The sequence below is a fragment of the Fusarium flagelliforme genome (genome assembly GCF_020744385.1).
Source record: "Fusarium flagelliforme strain FIESC 12 MPI-CAGE-AA-0113 chromosome Unknown B0J16scaffold_2, whole genome shotgun sequence".
Lineage (NCBI taxonomy): Eukaryota > Fungi > Ascomycota > Sordariomycetes > Hypocreales > Nectriaceae > Fusarium > Fusarium flagelliforme.
The window spans coordinates 4,452,538-4,471,466 of NW_025763504.1; the positions used below are offsets into that span (position 1 = coordinate 4,452,538).

Consider the following 18,929-nt stretch of genomic DNA (forward strand, 5'->3'; position numbering starts at 1 on the left):
CTCCTCAATCTCTCCCAGCAACCGACTCCCAGTCACCGCCTCCATTGTGAAAAAACACTGAAGTCGATCTTCTACCCGAGAAACCCCAATATCAAATGATATTTGCAAGTCACGATCACTATCGCCCTTGAAAATGGGCTACCCGTGTCAAGTTTTCCACGCTTCAGAGCTTCCCGAGCGTGTCCAGACCAACCTGAGTGGCCGCAAACGCAAGCTAGATCAAGGCGCCAAGGATGTCGATCTAAATGGTTGCGAGCTCCTTGAGATGCTGCAGTATAAATGCGAGATCAAAGAGCCTGTCAAATGGGATAGCCCTGTGCAATGCTTTGCCGTTGAACGACTATTTCGAAAGTGAGTGTTCCCTCTGCGACTTTCTCTGTTCTGTCCTGGAAAGATAGGGCAAATAAATGAAATTTTCTGACTTTTTGCTCGTACAGATGTCAAGACAAGAAGGGTTCGTTTATGATTGAGACAACAGCATGGGAGGGCAAAGATTATCCTGCCGAGGGACGGAAAGGCGATGATGGGAAAGATGGCAAAAATAAGGCGCCTCCTCAGCACTACCACTGGTCTTCGAGTTGGCACTCACCCGACACAGCAAGATGAACTTGGTGAAAATAAACATTGTTTATTTGTTCTACGACTTTTGTTGCTGCAATATAAGACAGTATCTGCGGCTGGCTCTTGACGATATGTATTGCTCCATCTTGAACACGCGCGAACCATCAAAGCAAAGCCGCTATCGATTTAGTTATCTAGGCCAGACTAATTATGCTACTTTATCTATAGGTCAAGCGAATTGATCAAATATTCCGGGGTATGTATGCGTGCTTGTACGGAGGAGCATTGAATCATCTGCGAGACTGTCACAGCTTGATGACGGCATTGCCGGAATGGGCCGAGGCCGTTCTCCAATTGGCATATCAGACCTTGAATTTTGCGATAACTGCTGCTTTGTCAATAACAAAACATACCTAGCTTATGAGTCGTCTCTGTAACAGAGTCACGGTGCTGGTATAACGACGGGGACTACATCCTGGTGACTCATCCTCGCAATCTCGACAGCTCGTCAATCTCAACTCAGCACGAATCGCATTCCCATCACACGTCACTCTGTAAACCCTCTCAAAATTGATCAAAGCACATTACGACTCGGTTGCCCTTGTCTATGGTATAATTTGTCCAGCGATGGGTTTGGATGAAGCCTCGGTGGTATTTTGCTTTCTACCCGCCTACACGACAAACGAAACATTGGCTAGCCGCCTCTATGTGCAGTTCCCATCTTCCCCTATGCCCTAGCTTTAAGTGACGCGATTTCGACTTGGCATGTCTTTGGTTTACTCGTTCTTCTGGGCAGCTCGCTCCTCCTCCAGCTTGATGTAGTAGTTGTCGCGGGCGTTGGTTCGAGGCATGTGGAAGCCGTACCTGTGTCGGAATGGTGAGTCTCGTAATCTTGCTATCGTGTCGCTTCATCGATGATTTCCCTTACCAGAAGAAGTTGGCCATGACGAAACCGGAACCTGCGACGTTGCTGGTCAGCTTGTTGCTCTGATCCTCTCCAACCAACCACATCACACGAATTGTCAGCTGCCCAAAGAATCCTCCTCTTCATAGATAAATTGCCAATTGATGCAGTTCGACTTAATTCGTAGTAGGGATCGACGTACCGAGGGCGATGCTAAGGTCCAGGACGAGGTTTCGTCGGAGCATCTAGCGCAAGTGTCAGTCCATGAAAAGCTCTAGTAGCAGGAGGAATTGGGGCTCCTCTCGCCCGGGCGACTGCGAAAACCGAGCCATTGAGTCGGGGAAAACGTACACCGTTGATGGGCTTGACGGGCATTGTGACTGATTTATTGGTGCGAAGCTGTTCGGGAGAAGGATCGGAGCTCTCGAGGGTGGCAGAGGTGCTTGGGATTTCGATGTGGTCAATCAGTTCCAAGATGATTCCGAAGATGGGCTGATGTTAATCGCGCTAGAGCACCCGAGTCACGTGCACCCGTCTGCTAACAGTTCTGTTCCGATACCCATTACCATCTCACTAAACCCCACGGCTGAACAGCGGTAAAATACACTACGGAAAAGAATCTCGTCCGTTGAAACGACGCCCAGCTGCACGACACATCCAGCGAGAGCGACTTTAGAGAGACCAATTGGTTTGCAGAGCCCGACGATATCTGCAACCATGAGTCTCCGACTGGCCGCCCAGAGGCTGGCAGTGTCAGGTACGACAATACCGCTCAATTGGCGATGAAAGTTGTATAACTAAAACAGAGTCCCTTTCTATAGCAAGAACTGCGCATCCGGTATCCAGCACACCAATTCCCGTCCTCTCCGCAACTTTCGGACCTACAGTTCAGCGACGACATAAATGGGCCTCCAACCTCTTCAAAGGATGGGGCAAACCACGAAATAAGGGTGCCGAGACCGTGGCTTCCCTGGATCCTACATCTCAACTTGACAACCCCAAGAGCCGCGAGGAGTATCTTCAAAAGAGCATGTACAGTGGCGTGGAAGACAACATTTTCCAAGATGAAATCGAGACAGGGACTCCGGAAACCGGCGCCCCTGGCACCCCCGAGGTCGAACAAAAAACGAAGGAGAGCATGGCCATGGTTGTGGACCCCGATCCTCGAAGCCGAGTTCGCTGGCAGCGAAAGAAGGTCATCCAGATGGTCCGTCGTAATGGTCGCTTGACCAAGGAAGAGCGTATCCAGATGACAGAGCGACAGCTCCTGCACAAGAGCGAGTTCATGCCCACAAGTGTCAAGAAGCTCGTCATGCTGGCCCGTCAGATCGCTGGCAAGACCGTCGATGATGCTATTCTGCAGATGAAGTGGTCAAAGAAGAAGATGGCGGCTGAAATGGGATACTATCTCGAGGAAGCCCGTGATTTGGCTGTTGCTCAGCGGGGAATGGGGCTTGGAAAGTTCAACGACGAAATTTTGAAAACTCCCAAGAAGATCCAAACTATCGACGGAAAGTGGCTCGAGATTGAGGATCCTACACGCATGTACATCGCTCAATCGTGGGTTGGAAGAGGACCCTGGCGCGGAAAGAAAATTGACTACAAGGGTCGAGGACGCATGGGTATCATTAGACATCCCAGCACAAGTACGTTCCATGCCATTTTCAGTATATGTTTGAATTCAGAGACACTGACTCAACTATTTAGGTCTAACTGTCTTGCTCAAAGAGGAGAAGACAAGAATACGAGAGCATGAGGAGCGTGTGGCCAAGAAGAATAAGAAGGGGCCCTGGGTGCATCTGCCCAACCGACCTGTGTATGGACAAAGACCATACTACTCGTGGTAAACAAGATGTTTGTCATATATATCACTGAAGCTCGAAAAAGGGACGGGGAATTCAAGGGTGGAAAAAGACCACTGTATAATTTCTCTTAGAAACTTGTAAGATATGTACAATGAACAGGATGTACACTTGATGAAAGTTAAACATGGAGGCTCAAATGCCCCAACTCAAAAGATGATGGCTTCATTTTGTTCAAATATGGCTGCGGCCCTTCCGAAGGTGATTTTGTGGTATCTTGACCGTTGAGCAACCGTATAACGCCGTTCAAATCAAAACTTGGCTCGATATAAATGTCATTTCCACTCGTAATTCGCAGAACCTGCAAACGCACTGTCATTATTAGGACCGTTACGATTGTCGATGGCCATGAGTGCTCGTAGGCTGGCCGGCTGGTCTGGTGTCACGAGGCATTGGTGTGCAATCGATAGGTTGAATGGAATCGTTTGCAATATATTGGTTCTGCTTGTGCCCCTGTTTTAAAACGCCGGAATTTCTTAAAAAGTGAACTCAAACCATATGTCGCGGTTCCTCTCGAGGAAGCATATCCTCGTATCGATGGGACATAAGTTCAAGGTCATATCCGTGCTTCTCGCCAATAGAGCCTTGGTCAGGTGCAGGATAACTGCGGTCTCTGACAGCCATATGGGGTGACATGTCGTCCATGTGTCCACGTGGAAGGTTCTGCTGGTTCTGACGCTTCTTCCAGAAGAAGAAACCAGCCGTACCGAGAAGAGCGAGGACACCGATAGTAACACCGATACCGACACCAGCCTTGGCACCGCCAGACATTCCACCCGCAGCAGATTCCTCCTTTTTATCTTCATCATCTGCCGAGTCAGATGTAGCGGCAGCACCTGCGGCTTCAGAGGTTGCAGATGAGTTATCGGCCTCAGTGGCAGAAGCAGAAGGTTCAGCAGAGGCTTCATCAGAAGCTTCAGCAGTAGCCTGCTAAGCATGTCAATAAATACACATCTCGAATCAAGTGGTGTTGCTGTCAGTTCTTACACTAGGTTCAACCGCATCAGATACAGCGGTTGGAGTAGCCTCGGGTACCTCAGGTGCCTCTGTCGCAGGGGCTGCTGAGGACTCTGGAAGGGCTGCAGGAGTCGTTTCAGCGTTGGTGGGTTCAGGTGCAGCAACACTTTCGGATGTCGCTGCCGCTGCATCAGATGTTGCTGCGCCCTCAGTAGGGGTCGCGTCAGCGGCTGGGAAAGCAGGCACTTGTTGACCTTGGGTACGTTAGTTTTGTCTTTTGGAAGGTAGATGGAGCGCTCTCTTTACGAGAAACATACCAACACAGAATCCATTGCTTATGCCATTGGTGATGGCATCATCTGCAGCGGCGCACTCAGGTGCTCTTGCGCATTCGGCAACACCCTTCACAAAGTCGACTGAGACACAAACACAGCTGGCATTAGAGGGATCTGCACAGCCAACAGTGGGCTTGACGTTCTCGACACAGGCGTTCTTGAGGTTATCAGTATCTGTATGTAACCTAAACAAATGGCTCGCTGGATGCTAATACTTACAATACAATCCTGAGCGTAGACACCAAACGTCTGGAGGGCGCCCAGCGCCACAACGGTTGAAAGAGAAAAGCGCATTTTGAAAGGGTCTCGTCACGAGGATTAATCCCGTTGCTTGGGTGAAAAGTTGAAGTACCAGATCCGAAGTAAATAAAAGGCCTTCGTTGGTAGATAGTTGGAATCGAAAGCGAGCCGACTGAATCGATAAGTACTTAGGCAGGTGGTTGAGCGCGTGAATCGACGGAAGGTGCTATCGTATCGAAGCCAATAAATGCCTCAGCATGACCCAAGTATAGTTGAATGTCCAGAGACGTCGGAAAAGAAAGCCTCAAGCAGAAAGGAAAAACGAGAGTCAGACAATCAGGTTGAGTGTAATGTCATGTAACAGCAGTGGCTTGGTCTAACGTGGCACTCGATGCAGCAGCGGATGCAAGCCTCCGTGATAAATACGAATGGTTGAGTGAGTAGTCGAGCGAATGAGGTTTATTGTCGTCTGCCAAGGCCAATAGAGAATTCGAAAAGACAGGTACGGAAAAGAAACAAGGAATTTGAAGAGAAATCGACCACAAGGAATGACTGGGTTGGGACACTTGAAAGAGTGAAAGAGCCCGACGGAAGAAGGTGGTCGTGAGAGAGCGAAGTCGGTCGGTGTAAAGACAAAATACAAAAGTAGAAGAGAAGCCGTTTGGGAACGTAACGGGATAGTGAAAAAGAGAGAAAAGGTGGGTTAGGTCAGGTAGAGAGAGAAAGAGAGACAGCCAAGGGAGAAATGAAATGAAATGAAATGAGATGAGATGAGATGAGATGAGATGAGATCAAAGTGAGTGAGATACCCCAGTGTAGCTAACTAACAGTAGGTAGTGGCAGTACCGTAACTGTAACTGTAATTGTGAGGGAGGATGGAATGGATTGAAAACAAACTGGGGGACCTGGTAAATTGCACTGAGGTCAGAAAGAATGCAGACCCTGGGGCTTGTCTGAGAGTTTGAGTCTGAGAGTCTGAGAGTAGGTAGGCAGGACAGTTAATTATGAACAAATATGAATCTGATACGGTTACATATTGCACTTATGTATGAGCAAGGGCCACCCAGCTTGATGGGTATCAGGTTCTTTCCAGGGGATGGGCATCGTGTTCTATTGGACGAGATGAATTTTCTCTTGATGCTTGGGGCTCTATTTCTGCTCCTTCTCGTTCTCTTCTTTGTCCAAAAATGGGGTGCTCTGCAGTATTCTTGTGCCCCTGGTGGCTTGGCTATGCGTCTTTTGCAACACCATCAATGCAATGCATCCATAAAACCAGGTCCGATCCAACGTCAGGTCGCGAAACGGCTCTCAAGCACCCGCCGCCATCAACGTCAATCCGTCCCGACCCCAATAAAGGGGGCCAATCACGCCTTACAGGGGGCAAGCTGTCACCCATTCAGGGTCGTGATAGCGCTGCTAGCGGCGGGGATTTACTGGAGGTCCTGCTGGCGCCAGGTACTAGCGTTCGCTATTCTCGTTCGGGCTATCTACCGCCCAATAACAATCCCCTCTCTTGTTTCATCTACCAACGCTGTTTTGTACCTGCAGACACCATCAAAGATCGTCTTTTTTCTAGATCTTTTCGACTAAACGGTTGTGATAACTGCCTCTCTTATTTTTCCCCTTTGTCTCCCTTCTTGCCCATCACCAAGTCCCCAAGTGATACAAATCGAACAGACATCCAGAATCTTAATCTTTAACCATGGTTGCTCATCTATCTCAAACTATTATGCGCCCTGACACGCGCCAGTTACAGATTATTGGCAATGGTTCTTCTCTAACGTAGATGATACCGACACAAGGACCAACAGACGCCCTGGTCAAACCGACAATTGTACACTACGGATAGAACAAGATAAAGAGTGCACCTCCGTTGCTAAAAGGAGCTTGAGTTAGAAACACAAAACAGTCAACAAAGAATGTGCGAGCGCCATTTTATGCAACTTATCCACCTAAAAGCCTTTGTGACTTTTATTGGGATGTGCAAGCTGCATCCCGGCAAGCCCATGTCACCATGTCACAGGTCTTGGCCAGAGTTGAGCGCCAACGAGCCTTTGTCTGAAAGCGAGGGAGGCAGTGCTGAGTGTACCATTACACCCTGTCGCAAGCCTAGAACTTATGTGCAGTCTGCAGACCTTGGAAGGATGGGCGAGCTGAGAGAGAGGGAAGTAATAATCAATTGATTCTTCAGTAGACGCCAGCCGCAGTGGAGCTCAAATCTCAATGCTTCGTAAAAATGGCCTGATTGATTGCTGGAGTACTCTGTACGTACTTGGTTATGATTATTCTCAAAACAAGACCTGCAAATAAACATGCAGTGCATGTGGCGGTCAACGATTGAAACTGCGACTTCATGACGATGGCACTTAGAACACAATACGCGCTGATGCATCGCCAAATGTTTGTTATCTTGTGCCCCAAAAGCGGGATGGACTCAGCTGCTCTTTTGCCCCAGCCCTAGAAAACACTGAGGGTGTGCGACAGATACCTTGCATGTGGAGGGACCCAGATCAGTCCCAGGGATTCACCAGCATCAGCTCGTGTTTCCCAGACCCAACATAATTATTGATTGATTAAGTAGTCTGGTGTCGCCCCTCTTCGGCACAATGAGGCTGACATATTTGATTACTGCTTCCCAGTGATATGATAGATGCTAGGTATGTTAGTACTTTTATCTAGTTGTACAGACAGACAGGATATACTACCTATAGATCTTGTCGATGTCTTTGTTTCATCTGACAGTCGGTGTATGGTGGGCACATTCTCTCAGCCCAGTCGGATATGTACTGTAATTATTAATTACCTTACTCTAGATTGCCCTCAAGGTGTCAGAAGAAATGACCGCTAGAAGCATAAAAGACGAAATGGTTTAGTTATTTTATGCCAGTTTAGACCCGCTCTTAGGTTACTTTGTTTTAACAACCTAAGCCTTACAGGACAATTCTTCTGTTACCTGATTGCGTGTTATAGGTAGAACAGGCAATGTCAGGAGCTGGACCGATCACCTTAGTGCGAAACATTAGTACTACACCGAACCAAGAGACGTCCATACTGGATAGGTACTGCTCAGCCCATTCAGCTTCCTCGGCAGGCCCAAATGATGCTGGAGCGCAGTCAACGAAAAGCCAAGCTGAAACAATTCATCTGTTCGCAAAGATCAAAGAGCCTCCCACACCTGGACTATGTACCGGTGAGCGCCTATTTGCCTTTAATGATCTACAAGAGGCCTCAAAGTTATGGCTTAGTACTTTAGCGGCTGATGTGTTTCTTTGTCCAATAGTGTCCTTTCCCACCATTTCGTCGGTAGTTGTGCAAGCCCTACCGCAGCATCTGAAATGCGACCTTTACGTCTGGCGGTTAACCAGCAGTTAAGATGTTCAAAACCCTGTCGTCATGCCACAAATATTGTGTGTGAAGATGATGCTTTCGATTTGATAAGCACCTCAGGCTGCTCAAATACTGAGATTTGAGAGAGATAGACAATGGAGAGTGTCATCCTGATCCGTGCATGAAACAAAACTCTAAGAGCTTAAAATGACTAAAGGCACAGCGATGTATTGAGTTGAACCGGTGAGTGGTCAGTGATCAGTCAGCCAACAGCCATCGTCATTATTCTTTCATGTCCACGAGTCGGCTGTCAGCGATGCAGTACAATCGGGCATGAATATCAGTGCGGTAAGCTTTCAGGATAGGTGGACAAGTACTCCAAGTTTTCTGGCTGCATTGCACTGTACATACCTCACATACATTACTCTATTGAAGCACGAGCTGAACTGAACAGTAGTTGGGTAGCTCCCCACCAAAGCGAGCAAGTGGCTGACTACGTTACCTACTTGGCCATCGTGAAGTGCCGGCAATAAGTATTCGGGATCATGTAACCGAAATCATGACGAGTGATTGAAGAATATCAAGTCTAGATCAGATGTACATGGCCGTGATGCCTTTAGTGAACCACTCGTTGTTGGAGGACTGCCCACCTCGGAAAGGGAGGTTTGTGAGGTTTGTGCTGCACCGTTCTTGTATTTTATGGATTCAAGTTGAGATAGAGACACGACGATCAATTCCTGCTTTGGTTGAAATGTTCTTTCGGCCCTTGGATTGAAACAGTCGGGGAATTTTTGGCGGCCGACAACAACCTACTTTGACTTTGACCGTGCGCCGGGAATAAGAAATCGGGCTCAAAAAGGACACGACTGGCCAAGAGCCCGTTACAATGGACTGAGTCGAGGCACGGTCTAGACTCTTTGTCCGCTTGTGCGTTTTGGGTAATAGATCGACTGGAAGCCAACGGGTTCCTTGCGCAGTTGTATCGAGTACCGAGACGTTGATCATTAAGGGAGTCAGTTCTGTCCAGGGGGATTGTCGTTGTTTTGTTTTGCAGAGCGCGATAGACGAGGACTGAAATCTCTCAACGTGCTGTTAAAAGAAAAATAAAACTCCAGATCGGGTAGGTGCAGATCTGAGGATTCAGATCTCGTCAATATGATATTATCTTCAACCCAAAATAGCCTGTTTTAACAGGCAGCCATCAAATAGGTAGGTAAGGGTTGCATCAAAAGTACCTCTACCGCGCTCTTGCCATTACATCATTTGAACGACCCTCCAACTCGCTTCCCGTTCTTCTGGGAAAGTACCTACGTAAAATCCCTGCACTGCGCCTGCCTCGCCGGTCCTGTGCTAACTCAACCTTACCTAGCTGGCTCCCATCCCCGGCTCAAGCTGTCGAATTATTGGAAGCAGCTTTTTTTCCTACTCCACGCGCAATCTTCCTAGAGAGTTTAGACATCAATCACTCACGCAACACAGCAATCACAGTCGCTGGCTGATCAATCCAATCTCGGGCAGCCAGGTCAAAGAGGTCGACAAGCGTTGAAAATAAACTCGAAATCAACTCAATCTTTATCAGGCTTTCTGCTGACTCACATTCATTCATTCATTTACATTTACTTACTCGCTCTTCCTCGGATTCTTCCCTTGGACCCGAGCAACTCCTGCGAAAGCGTCGACACGTACACGTTTTTTCGACCTCTCGCTTTACTGTCTCGTGGTCCAGCAACTACCGCCCATTCGTGTTACCTGCCGTCCGACCGACGTCTCATGCGCTGCCTGCTACTGAAAGGCTATCCCAACCTCCGTGTGATGCACTCTCTGTTCTAATCCACCGACCGCGCGATAACCATGGCGAACCCAATAGGCGAAGAGAACTGGCTGGCCTACCTCGAAGAGATCGTCCGCAATGCCTCCGACCTCGAGCAGCGAGTCAACGCTGTCGAGCACTACAAACACGCTGTCAGCTCTGAGCCCGGCAGCCTGCGCATTTGGCTGGCCTACTGCAACTACTTTTGGTCCTTGTGGGAAGCTACCCAGATCTCTACAGGAGATGGGTGGTCTGATGAGGAACGCATGCTCGGTCGTGAGCTCTTCACATTCAACGCTGCTCTCGACCTGTGGCAGCAAGGATATGTAGCTATTCGCTACCGTCTCGGCGATAGCCACTTGCTCTGGGATCGTTGGATATCACTTGAAATGGAGTTACTGGCCAAGACCAAAACACCAGAGGGCATCAAGCGCATCACTCATCTGTACCGTGATCGATTGCTAACACCGCACCTCACCTGGGAAGAGACTTCGCAGAACTTTTCGCATTTCCTCACAGAATACAACTATGCTGCCTACGAGGACTCCATGAAGGATGTTACCACTAACGCTCAGGAGACGAAACGACTGATTGCCGCGCGTGACCCATACGAAACTGCCTTGAAGAAAGCTGTAGACGCCGGTGACATTGAAGCTCAAAAGGCTGCCTTCAAAACTTATCTCGAATGGGAAATGCTTCAGAGCAAGCGCAGTAACGACAATCCCGAAATTGGAATCGATCTATGCCGTGGACTATATGCTCGTGCTCTCACCGGTGCTCTCGCTACGGACCAAAACACTTGGTACGAGTATGTCGTCTTTCTTTCTTCGTCCAACACCGAGCTGCAAGCGCCAAGCAGCCTCCACGACGTGCTGCAAAGAGCTGTTCAACATTGCCCCTGGTCTGGTCTTCTTTGGAATCGATACATTATGTGCGCTGAGGAGGCCAAACGTCCCTTCAGTGAGGTCGAATCTATCAAACATGCCGCAACAAGTGAAGATCAGCTGCTCAAGGATGGCATGGAGGGCATGATCGAAATGTACGTAGCTTGGTGTGGTTTCTTGAAACGCAATGCTATGGACGCTACTGCATCTGACGAAGCTGTCGATGTCGCTGATGTTGGCCTGGGCGCGGCCCTTGAGGATGTGTCGGTCGTCGGACAGCGACTTTACGGCAAAGATTTTCAGGGTGATCCTAAATTTCGACTCGAGCGCATTTATATCCAGTACCTTACGGAGAAGAAGGGCGCCGTAGATGAGGCAAGAGCACAGTGGAACAAGTTGGCTTCCCTGCAAATCCATGCCGACAATCATGATTTTTGGTTTCGGTATTACATGTGGGAAATGCTCATTTTCTCCTCCGCCAGCGGACAGGACAACAGAAGTCCTACACCTTCGTCTGGCGGTGGCACTTATCGGATACCGACTCTTGCAACTGCAGTTCTGGCTCGTGCTGTTGCTCGCAGAACCATTGATTGGCCTGAGAAGGTCCTGGAGGTCTATATGCAACACTGCAACGACTACGAAATGCCACTGCCTTTACGAAAGGCTGCTGACCGGATACACAAGACCGGGAAAGAAGTAAAAAAGCGCAGGGAGCGCGAGGATCAAGAGAAAGCAGCGGCCTATGCTGCTTATTACACCGCTCCAGAGCCCGACGGGCTGGAAGCCAAGTCACCAGGTGGCTCAAAGCGGAAAAGGGGCACTGAAGCGGATCCTACGGACGGGCCTGAAAGCAACAACAAACGTCAAAAGAACGAACCTAATGGAGCAGGACCTAAAGAAACCACTCCAGTACAGCCTCCAAAGAGGGACAGAGAGAACGCCACGATAATTGTCTCAAATCTCCCTGGAGACGTTACACAGACCAAGATTCGACAATACTTCAAGGATTACGGTCACATCAACAATGTCACAGCATTGGTGCGTGACGAGAAAACTGGTTCTTCAACAGCACTTATCGAGTTTAGCTCATTCGAAGAGGCTCAGTCCGCCTTGCTGAAAGATGGCAGGTACATGAACCAGTCGCAGCTGTCTGTCAAATCAGGACATGATTTGACCGTTTATGTCACAAATTACCCTCCTGCAGCGGACCAAAGCTACATCCGAGATCTCTTCAAAGATTGCGGTGAGATCCTCAGCATACGCTGGCCAAGTCTGAAGGTCAACACTCACCGGCGATTCTGCTACGTTTCGTTCCAAGATCAAGAGGCATCAGCAAAGGCCGTCAAATACGATGGAACTGTGCTTGAAAAGACTTTTAAACTCGTTGTCAAGTATTCCGACCCTGGACACAAGAAAGCTCGAGAGGGTGCTCTTGCAGAAGGTCGTGAGATTCACATCAACAATTTAGATCGATCGACAAACGAGACAGAGTTGAAAGATGTTTTCTCCAAGTATGGCAAGATCACACGAGTCAACATACCTTTAACTTTGGCTGGAAAGAACAAGGGCTTTGCTTTTATGGATTTTGAAACCAAGGAGGAGGCCGCGAAAGCTGTGGCAGAGATGAACAACACCAATCTCAAGGGTCACGTCCTTGCAGTCGCTCTCTCCAAAGAGTCTAAGATCAAGCCGGCAGCCAGAACCGTTGTTGCTGATCATGCAAGGGGCTCCCCAGCACCTTCATCCCATGATGCCGAAGGCGATCAAGCCATGCAGGATGCGCCCAATGAAGCACAGCACAGACCAACTGCGGCTGAGATCTCGGCGAGGACGATTGCATTAATGGGTCTTCCTGACACCGTGAACGATGCGCGAATCCGAGCACTTGTCGAGCCTCTGGGCTCTATCATTCAAATGACTGTGAAGCCAGGGAATGGTGGGGCTGAGATCGAGTTTGCCGATGCAGCCACCGCGGGCAAAGCTAGTCTACAACTGAATAGCATGGAGTTTGATGGACACAAGATTCGTACTGGCACACCGGACGAACTTCGAAAAGCGAAGGCTGAACACGCTCCCGACCGTATCACCTCAGGCAAGAAGAACAAGGATCAGGAGCAGAAGGCCAAGGGGTCTGGGGCCTCGTCTACAATGTTCATCCCCCCTACAACCGCCGTCCGTCGCCCAGTGCTGGGGAAGCCTGGCCCACGACGTGGTCTTGGCTTCAAGCCCAGTGGTGCCAAGCCCGCCCAAAACGGCGATTCGGACACATCAGTGAAGAAGAGCAATGCCGACTTCAAGGCTATGTTCCTTGCCAGTGGAAAGACTGAAGAGAAAAAGGAAGCCGAAGGAGAGGCCAAGAAGACTGAATCATGAGCAAGGAGTTCAACGCTGATTTTGAGTGCTAGCTACGTCGTGTAGCATAATGTAATTTTATACAGTATTGATGATATCCAGAGATCTAAGGAGAGGAAGGGGAAGGAAAAGGAATGATAGAAGTAACTGTAGAGTATAGCTATCAACTGCAAACAATCAAGTCACCAAAAAGAAGCAAAAAGCTCGTCTATTCAGTATTGTCCAGTGGCCTGTCTCATGACGGCTTTAATATTGAATGCCCCGTGTGAGCATGAATCAACTATATATACAGATCAAGTGGTGTGTTTTTGAAGTTTAATGATCAAATGCCACCTCTGGCTGCAGTCATAAATGGCAGATCTCATTTGCATACATCCTTACTCATGCCTTGATTGCCATTCCTGTAGCAGATCTATCCTGTCCAAAATCTTGGGTAAAGATTCTCTGCCAAACATCAAGCCATTTCTCTTGCTGAGCAGTAGGCAACTTGCCTGGCTGTTTGAATGACCGCGTCAAAAGTTCACGAAGGCGCGTCCGAAGGACCTTGATGACCAACATAGTCTTCCAATCTGGAACAGAAAAACGTCCTCGATTTCCATCGAGAATAATTACTCCGGAATACATCTGCAGTTTCTAGGTCAGCACTTTGTCCATTATGACACGAAAAATAAACATACATCACATCGTACATCGCCGCACAAAAGAGCGATGGCAAATGCTTCCACAGCTGTGGCCTCGTGGGCGTGGTATACCCTGAAGTATATGTTAGTTGATTGAAGAGACACGCTGCCATTGAAGAACTCACGCTCTGGATTGCATGATATGATAGTAAGACAGCCATCGAAGATCAAGACGACCTCGATTGACGGAAGATGGATGGAGGCTGATCGATTGGTTTGTACCAATATTTCTTAGACCCTTGGACCCTGGCGCATCTCTCACCAGGATCTTGGGGTAGAAACTCCAAGCTATGACCGACGCGGAAACAACGTCGTTATCACTGTTAAGGTTAACTCTGCGGGGAATGTCAAAGAATTGCTGCTGCCTTCTTCCTCGTCCACCAGAAAATCGGGCACGGGATAGCGCTCGCCTCTCCTCTTCGGTAAGAGAAAGAAATCCAGAATCGGCCAAAGAAGTCAGGAGTTGCCCCTTGAGGTCTTCGATATTGGCTAAAGTTTGCTGACTCAAGAAATTCTTGCGGCAAAATTGGAACTCCTTTCCACCACCACCTGTCGACTGGCACACCCTCTTCCAAGCCAGATAGGCGTTATATATCGTAAGAAGGTCAGAGTCACCGCGACGAAAAGCCATGCGCGCGTTATCTGCCTGTGTGCGCTGACCGAAGGGTGCAGAGAATGGCGACTTGGAAGATAGAATGGCGGCCACGGTGATAGCCATATCCAAACATTTGAAAATGACGCCATACAAAATCAGCTTACCCAGAAAAACGTCCAAAGGTAACCTGGCCAATTGGTTTCCAAGTGGTGTCAATTCCTCGGCCTGGGTAAGGGCGCGAACATCGACGAGCGCGTCAACTGCTCGGCGAATATTCTTTGCTGAGGGCGGATCGAGGGCGTCGCCCAGGGTCTCTTCGATACCTCCAATTTTGCAGATTTTGACTCGAATAGCCAAATCTTGCAGTGAAAGACGGAGCATCTCAGGCGTCTGTTGATCGCTCATCAGCTGGTCGTGGCGGAACTTGGTGAACATATGAAAGCATAGGCCTTCTTGCACACGACCAGCGCGACCTCGCCTTTGCTTTGCATTCGCTCGAGAGATGAACGTGTCAATCAGTCTCGAAAGCTGACGCCTCTCATCGAACCGCATCTCGCGGTGCTTGCCTGTGTCAATAACACAAGTAACATCAGGGATGGTGATTCCCGTCTCGGCGATGTTGGTAGCAAGGACGATCTTGCGGATGCCAGGTGGTGGAACAAGGAAAGCCGACTCTTGATCCTCTGTTGCAATGGTAGAATGCAAAGGATAGACAAGCCAGTCCTTGGCGAACCTCGGATCACCGAGCAGCATGTCATTCAGTGTGCGAATTTCGGCAATACCTGGCAGGAAGACCAGAATGGCCTTGCTGTAATTTTGGAGTTGGTCATTGACAGCGATCTGGGCAATCAATTGAAGAATCAGGTCGAACTCGATCCGATACTCATCAATTTGAGCCAGCGTGGATCTAGTCCTTGATGAATAGTTCACCAAACTTTTGGAGATATCACTCTTGATGTTCTCCCCCTCGTTCTCAGCAGGGTCATCATCCAGATCCACCATTTTATCAGGTTCAGAATCCGCAGGCGTATATCCAGTAAGTTCAATGGCATCCTCGATGTATTTAACTTGGACAGGAAATGTTCGCCCAGGAACGTTGAGCACTGGTGCACCCCCAAGGTAAGCTGAGAAACGATCTGCATCGACTGTAGCAGACATGAGAACGACTTTCAAGTCTTTGCGCCTAACGAGTAGCTTTTTCAGAACGATTAAAAGAAAGTCGCTGTCAATTGTCCGTTCGTGTACTTCATCAAGTACCAAATGTGTTACCTCCTGTAGGTCGTTGGAGCCTTCGAGCATTCGCATGACAATACCAGTGGTTGCATACACTAGCCTCGTCTCGCGTGAAGTGTTGGCTTCTAGTCGGATAGAGTAACCCACCAAAGATCTGCTGGTCCCCAAGTCATTTCTGTTCTCGCCCAGCTCTTCGCTCACACGACGAGCAAGAGAGATGGCGGAGATTCGTCGGGGTTCTGTGCAGTACACCTTGCAGGGTTTCCCCTGAGAAAGCTGATGCTCGAGTAGGAAGGATGGGACTTGTGTGCTCTTGCCACTACGCGATAGTTAGTCAAGGATTCGAAGCATAGAGGCGCTAGACACTGTACCATCCAGTTTCACCACAGACAATCACAACCTGATTCTCATCGACAGCATTCAACACTTGCTCTCTAAAGTTCCACATCGGGAGCTGCATTCGAGATTGCTGCCTTGTGTCAGTTTTCACGTAGATTGTTTATATAAGTATTTCTTACCAGCATTGTTTGAAATTTTCGGGTGCTAGATTTGTCTGCCCAAATCTTCTGGTAGTACTCGCCATTCGTGGTGTTTTGTCTCGAACCGTGATTTCCATCATCGCCTGAGTCGATTACATGCTTGTTGCCTCGTCCTCGGAATGCCCCTTGAATGATGACACCATCTTCAAGCTCTTGGTCATGACGTTCGCGAACCAAGGCTCTCAGCCCCCTCACCACTTCTCTGTCTTGTTCGTCGACGTGAGCTTTCCGAGCTTCCGCGAGCTCTGCCCAAACATCTTTCCAAACGTGGGGAAGTCTTATAGCAACTTTTTCGTCCTTAGTATTGCCACTAAATGTGTAAAACAAAGCGGCTGTAGAGATGTAAGATTCTGACTGCTTCGAATCCGGTGTGGCGATGCCAGTCATGGTAAACGTGAATCGAAAATGATCTGCTACAACCTCAACGTCTGATGAAGCTGCTGACGGTGGCAAATCTTGGGGTTTGGTCCAAACAATATCTAAAGAATGGCGGTTTGCAAACGAGGCATCTGACACGATGGTATATGAGACTTTCGCCGATGAATCCCTGGAGTTTTCGATCAGTAAAGTTATCCTGCAACGGCGACAACATCTTGATTTACCTTGAGCGACAGGCTTCTTCGAGAGCTCTCCGAGGGCTGATACCTGTTGTTTTACCAAAGTCACGAATCACAATTTGACTGCCGTCGCTTGAGTTAACAACAGTGCGACTTTCGCCAGTGCTTGCGTCGACCTCATTCTGCGGCAGAGATGCGAATAACCCTCCAATATCGTCCTCGTCATCATCGTTCACTTCAGCCAATATCTCAGCAGCGATACGTTCAGCTTCATTGTTAACGTCACCGTCGTCCGTCTTTTCAGATGCGGGTTCCTCTTCCGTGGTCGGTTTGTCCACAGCCTGGTCTTGCCTCTCCTGTTTTGCGGCAGCTAGTTGCCTCTCCAGGTCAACTCTTTGGATCTTCCATTGCTGTTCAGCCTCGTATCTGTCAAAAAGCACATCCGACTCGATCTTCCTGATCTTGGCCTCAAGCTTCGCAACAGCAAGCTCCTCGTCGTGTTGGATAGTTGGCAAGTTCTCGGCATGACCACGCTCATACTCTAATAGCTTCGCTTTACTATCCAGATATTTTGCAACAAGTTCATCGGGTTCTATATCGCTGTCACAGGCCACAACCAGCTTTTTGGTGGGTGAAAGGTTTTTTGCTGGTCGACCCTTGGCCCCAGAAGATTTGTTCTTGCGGCCATTTCGCGAATCAGCATGGCGAGGGGTACTTGAGCGGCTTGGTACTGGACTATCCTGGGGAGTATCTGAAGTTAAAACTTGGTCAGCGTGAAGGATACCTTCAGAGGGCAAGAAACAAACGAACCATTTGTGCTTTTAGGCATGGGCTTGAACTTTGGTTCATAGGAGGGTAATTCTTCGATTTTGCATTCACGGGCCAGCCAGTCGAGGGCTTCTTCAAGTCCCCAGATAGATTCTCTGCTTGTTGTCGAGACATTTGGGGCTATATCCAGAATGTAGCGTATCACAGCAGCAACACGCTCGATGGGAAACTCGGCTGCAGTTAATGTTTGCTGTAGGGTCCAGAGACGAAGGATCATGTCTTCTTCTGGGGGCATCTTGCCAGCGCCAGCATTGTCCGACGACGACAAACTCGAAGCTGCGAACCGATTCTCTGCTTGTATCAGATCAAGAATATGATTCATCAAGTCCTGTGGTAGCCATTTGAAACTATTGACAGAGTCGGCTTGACCACGAAACAGACGACGGTCGGTATCGAGCCGAGTTCGTTGACGCACGGCATCCTTTTTCGTTTTTGCGGCATATTTTTCGACCAGAAGCTGTAGCTCAGATTCCTCCAACTGTTTTTCAAACTCCTCAGGACTCAGAGTCGCCTCTTGAGTGTTGGTGTTGGTAGTCGCATCGCCATTCGTAGACGATGATGGAGGGGCATCTTTCTGTGTCGATGGAGGGGCATTTTGGCCTTTGGCGACAGCAGGTTTCGACTCGGGCTCAGCAACTTCTGGCCTAGGTTTAGAAGCGACGGAAGTAGTAGCAAAGCCTCGGGCTGGGTTAGCAGCAGGCTTCTTTTTCTTTTTCGCGCCGCCAGCCATGATGGTCAACGACCAGAGAACGAAAAAGACGTGGCAGCGGTAAGTCTAGGAAAGAGGAAGAACGCCCAGGGAAATGGGGTTTAGGTCGAAGGAATCATGAGGTAGCGATTGGTAGGCGTGGAAATGTCTGTCCTCTGTGGAAATATGAGATAGCGGGATCTGGATCCAGATCGATGAAAGTCCTGATCGACAAGAAGATTGCAGGAGTGAAGTGATTGCGGGTGGAGGTTGTGACGCAAACCTAAGGCCTTTGGCCCATTTGTGGATCATAGATTATACCCAGGTACTACTCATTAGCGATGATAAAACGGCGATGCAAGTGGCAGTTCAGTGCCAATAGTTCAGGTATGGGGCTGTTAGGATTCATGGAAAGAATCTAGAAATACTGACTGCACAATCGGGTACGAGGTTATCGAAATCTTGTTCTTTGTTGCTTGGGATCTGCAAGGGACTTACAGTACCTTAGTTACAGGTGCATTGTTGAACGTTTCCAGCCATGCTCTCGGCTCGTGGCATATTTGACTTTATTGGATCC

At 48.8% G+C, this 18,929-nt stretch overlaps 6 protein-coding genes across 6 annotated transcripts; 3 read left to right on the forward strand and 3 right to left on the reverse strand.

Moving 5' to 3' along the window:
* Window positions 1-133: 133 nt before the first annotated feature.
* B0J16DRAFT_381071 (uncharacterized protein) lies at window positions 134-606 on the forward strand (the record flags this gene model as incomplete). Its single annotated transcript, XM_046131134.1, has 2 exons — window positions 134-351; window positions 438-606. The coding sequence occupies 2 exons, from the start codon at window positions 134-136 to the stop codon at window positions 604-606; spliced, it is 387 nt and encodes a 128-aa protein (XP_045987091.1).
* Window positions 607-1,106: 500 nt separating this feature from the next.
* B0J16DRAFT_73051 (uncharacterized protein) lies at window positions 1,107-1,973 on the reverse strand. The gene is made up of 4 exons (XM_046134386.1): window positions 1,817-1,973; window positions 1,668-1,710; window positions 1,490-1,520; window positions 1,107-1,425 (listed from the first exon to the last, which is right to left on the reverse strand). Exons 1-4 carry the CDS (start codon window positions 1,838-1,840, stop codon window positions 1,338-1,340), a joined length of 186 nt encoding a protein of 61 aa, XP_045987092.1. The 5' UTR covers window positions 1,841-1,973; the 3' UTR covers window positions 1,107-1,337.
* Window positions 1,919-3,377, forward strand: B0J16DRAFT_334627 (ribosomal protein L22/L17). The gene is made up of 3 exons (XM_046126971.1): window positions 1,919-2,222; window positions 2,287-3,111; window positions 3,173-3,377. The coding sequence occupies exons 1-3, from the start codon at window positions 2,183-2,185 to the stop codon at window positions 3,310-3,312; spliced, it is 1,005 nt and encodes a 334-aa protein (XP_045987093.1). The 5' UTR covers window positions 1,919-2,182; the 3' UTR covers window positions 3,313-3,377.
* Window positions 3,378-3,482: 105 nt separating this feature from the next.
* B0J16DRAFT_73113 (uncharacterized protein) lies at window positions 3,483-5,385 on the reverse strand. The gene is made up of 5 exons (XM_046134387.1): window positions 4,839-5,385; window positions 4,602-4,776; window positions 4,315-4,538; window positions 3,684-4,257; window positions 3,483-3,611 (listed from the first exon to the last, which is right to left on the reverse strand). Exons 1-4 carry the CDS (start codon window positions 4,911-4,913, stop codon window positions 3,817-3,819), a joined length of 915 nt encoding a protein of 304 aa, XP_045987094.1. The 5' UTR covers window positions 4,914-5,385; the 3' UTR covers window positions 3,483-3,611; window positions 3,684-3,816.
* A 4,179-nt stretch (window positions 5,386-9,564) lies between these two features.
* B0J16DRAFT_334636 (uncharacterized protein) lies at window positions 9,565-13,441 on the forward strand. Its single transcript, XM_046126972.1, has one exon. It carries the CDS (start codon window positions 10,038-10,040, stop codon window positions 13,251-13,253), a length of 3,216 nt encoding a protein of 1,071 aa, XP_045987095.1. The 5' UTR covers window positions 9,565-10,037; the 3' UTR covers window positions 13,254-13,441.
* Window positions 13,434-18,864, reverse strand: B0J16DRAFT_300809 (P-loop containing nucleoside triphosphate hydrolase protein). The gene is made up of 7 exons (XM_046124572.1): window positions 17,647-18,864; window positions 16,882-17,587; window positions 16,259-16,826; window positions 16,112-16,209; window positions 14,038-16,059; window positions 13,910-13,985; window positions 13,434-13,856 (listed from the first exon to the last, which is right to left on the reverse strand). The coding sequence occupies exons 1-7, from the start codon at window positions 18,392-18,394 to the stop codon at window positions 13,614-13,616; spliced, it is 4,461 nt and encodes a 1,486-aa protein (XP_045987096.1). The 5' UTR covers window positions 18,395-18,864; the 3' UTR covers window positions 13,434-13,613.
* Window positions 18,865-18,929: the final 65 nt, after the last annotated feature.

What these genes read in the sequence shown, in the direction of transcription:
- B0J16DRAFT_73051 (XM_046134386.1), bottom strand. Translation starts at nt 1,840, where the DNA reads ATGCCCGTCAAGCCCATCAACGGT. An exon ending in GGACCTTAGCATCGCCCTCG is followed by an intron (nt 1,521 to 1,667) that starts GTACGTCGATCC and finishes GCAACGTCGCAG; the next exon opens with GTTCCGGTTTCGTCATGGCC. An exon ending in GTCATGGCCAACTTCTTCTG is followed by an intron (nt 1,426 to 1,489) that starts GTAAGGGAAATC and finishes ATTCCGACACAG; the next exon opens with GTACGGCTTCCACATGCCTC.
- B0J16DRAFT_334627 (XM_046126971.1), top strand. Translation starts at nt 2,183, where the DNA reads ATGAGTCTCCGACTGGCCGCCCAGAGGCTGGCAGTGTCAG. An exon ending in CCAGAGGCTGGCAGTGTCAG is followed by an intron (nt 2,223 to 2,286) that starts GTACGACAATAC and finishes CCCTTTCTATAG; the next exon opens with CAAGAACTGCGCATCCGGTA. An exon ending in CATTAGACATCCCAGCACAA is followed by an intron (nt 3,112 to 3,172) that starts GTACGTTCCATG and finishes TCAACTATTTAG; the next exon opens with GTCTAACTGTCTTGCTCAAA.
- B0J16DRAFT_73113 (XM_046134387.1), bottom strand. Translation starts at nt 4,913, where the DNA reads ATGCGCTTTTCTCTTTCAACCGTTGTGGCGCTGGGCGCCCTCCAGACG. An exon ending in TCTACGCTCAGGATTGTATT is followed by an intron (nt 4,777 to 4,838) that starts GTAAGTATTAGC and finishes GATAACCTCAAG; the next exon opens with AACGCCTGTGTCGAGAACGT. An exon ending in AAGCAATGGATTCTGTGTTG is followed by an intron (nt 4,539 to 4,601) that starts GTATGTTTCTCG and finishes AACGTACCCAAG; the next exon opens with GTCAACAAGTGCCTGCTTTC.
- B0J16DRAFT_334636 (XM_046126972.1), top strand. Translation starts at nt 10,038, where the DNA reads ATGGCGAACCCAATAGGCGAAGAGAACTGGCTGGCCTACCTCGAAGAG.
- B0J16DRAFT_300809 (XM_046124572.1), bottom strand. Translation starts at nt 18,394, where the DNA reads ATGGCTGGCGGCGCGAAAAAGAAAAAGAAGCCTGCTGCTAACCCAGCC. An exon ending in GAAGAAGCCTGTCGCTCAAG is followed by an intron (nt 16,827 to 16,881) that starts GTAAATCAAGAT and finishes CGAAAACTCCAG; the next exon opens with GGATTCATCGGCGAAAGTCT. An exon ending in GCGGCGATGTACGATGTGAT is followed by an intron (nt 13,857 to 13,909) that starts GTATGTTTATTT and finishes TAGAAACTGCAG; the next exon opens with ATGTATTCCGGAGTAATTAT.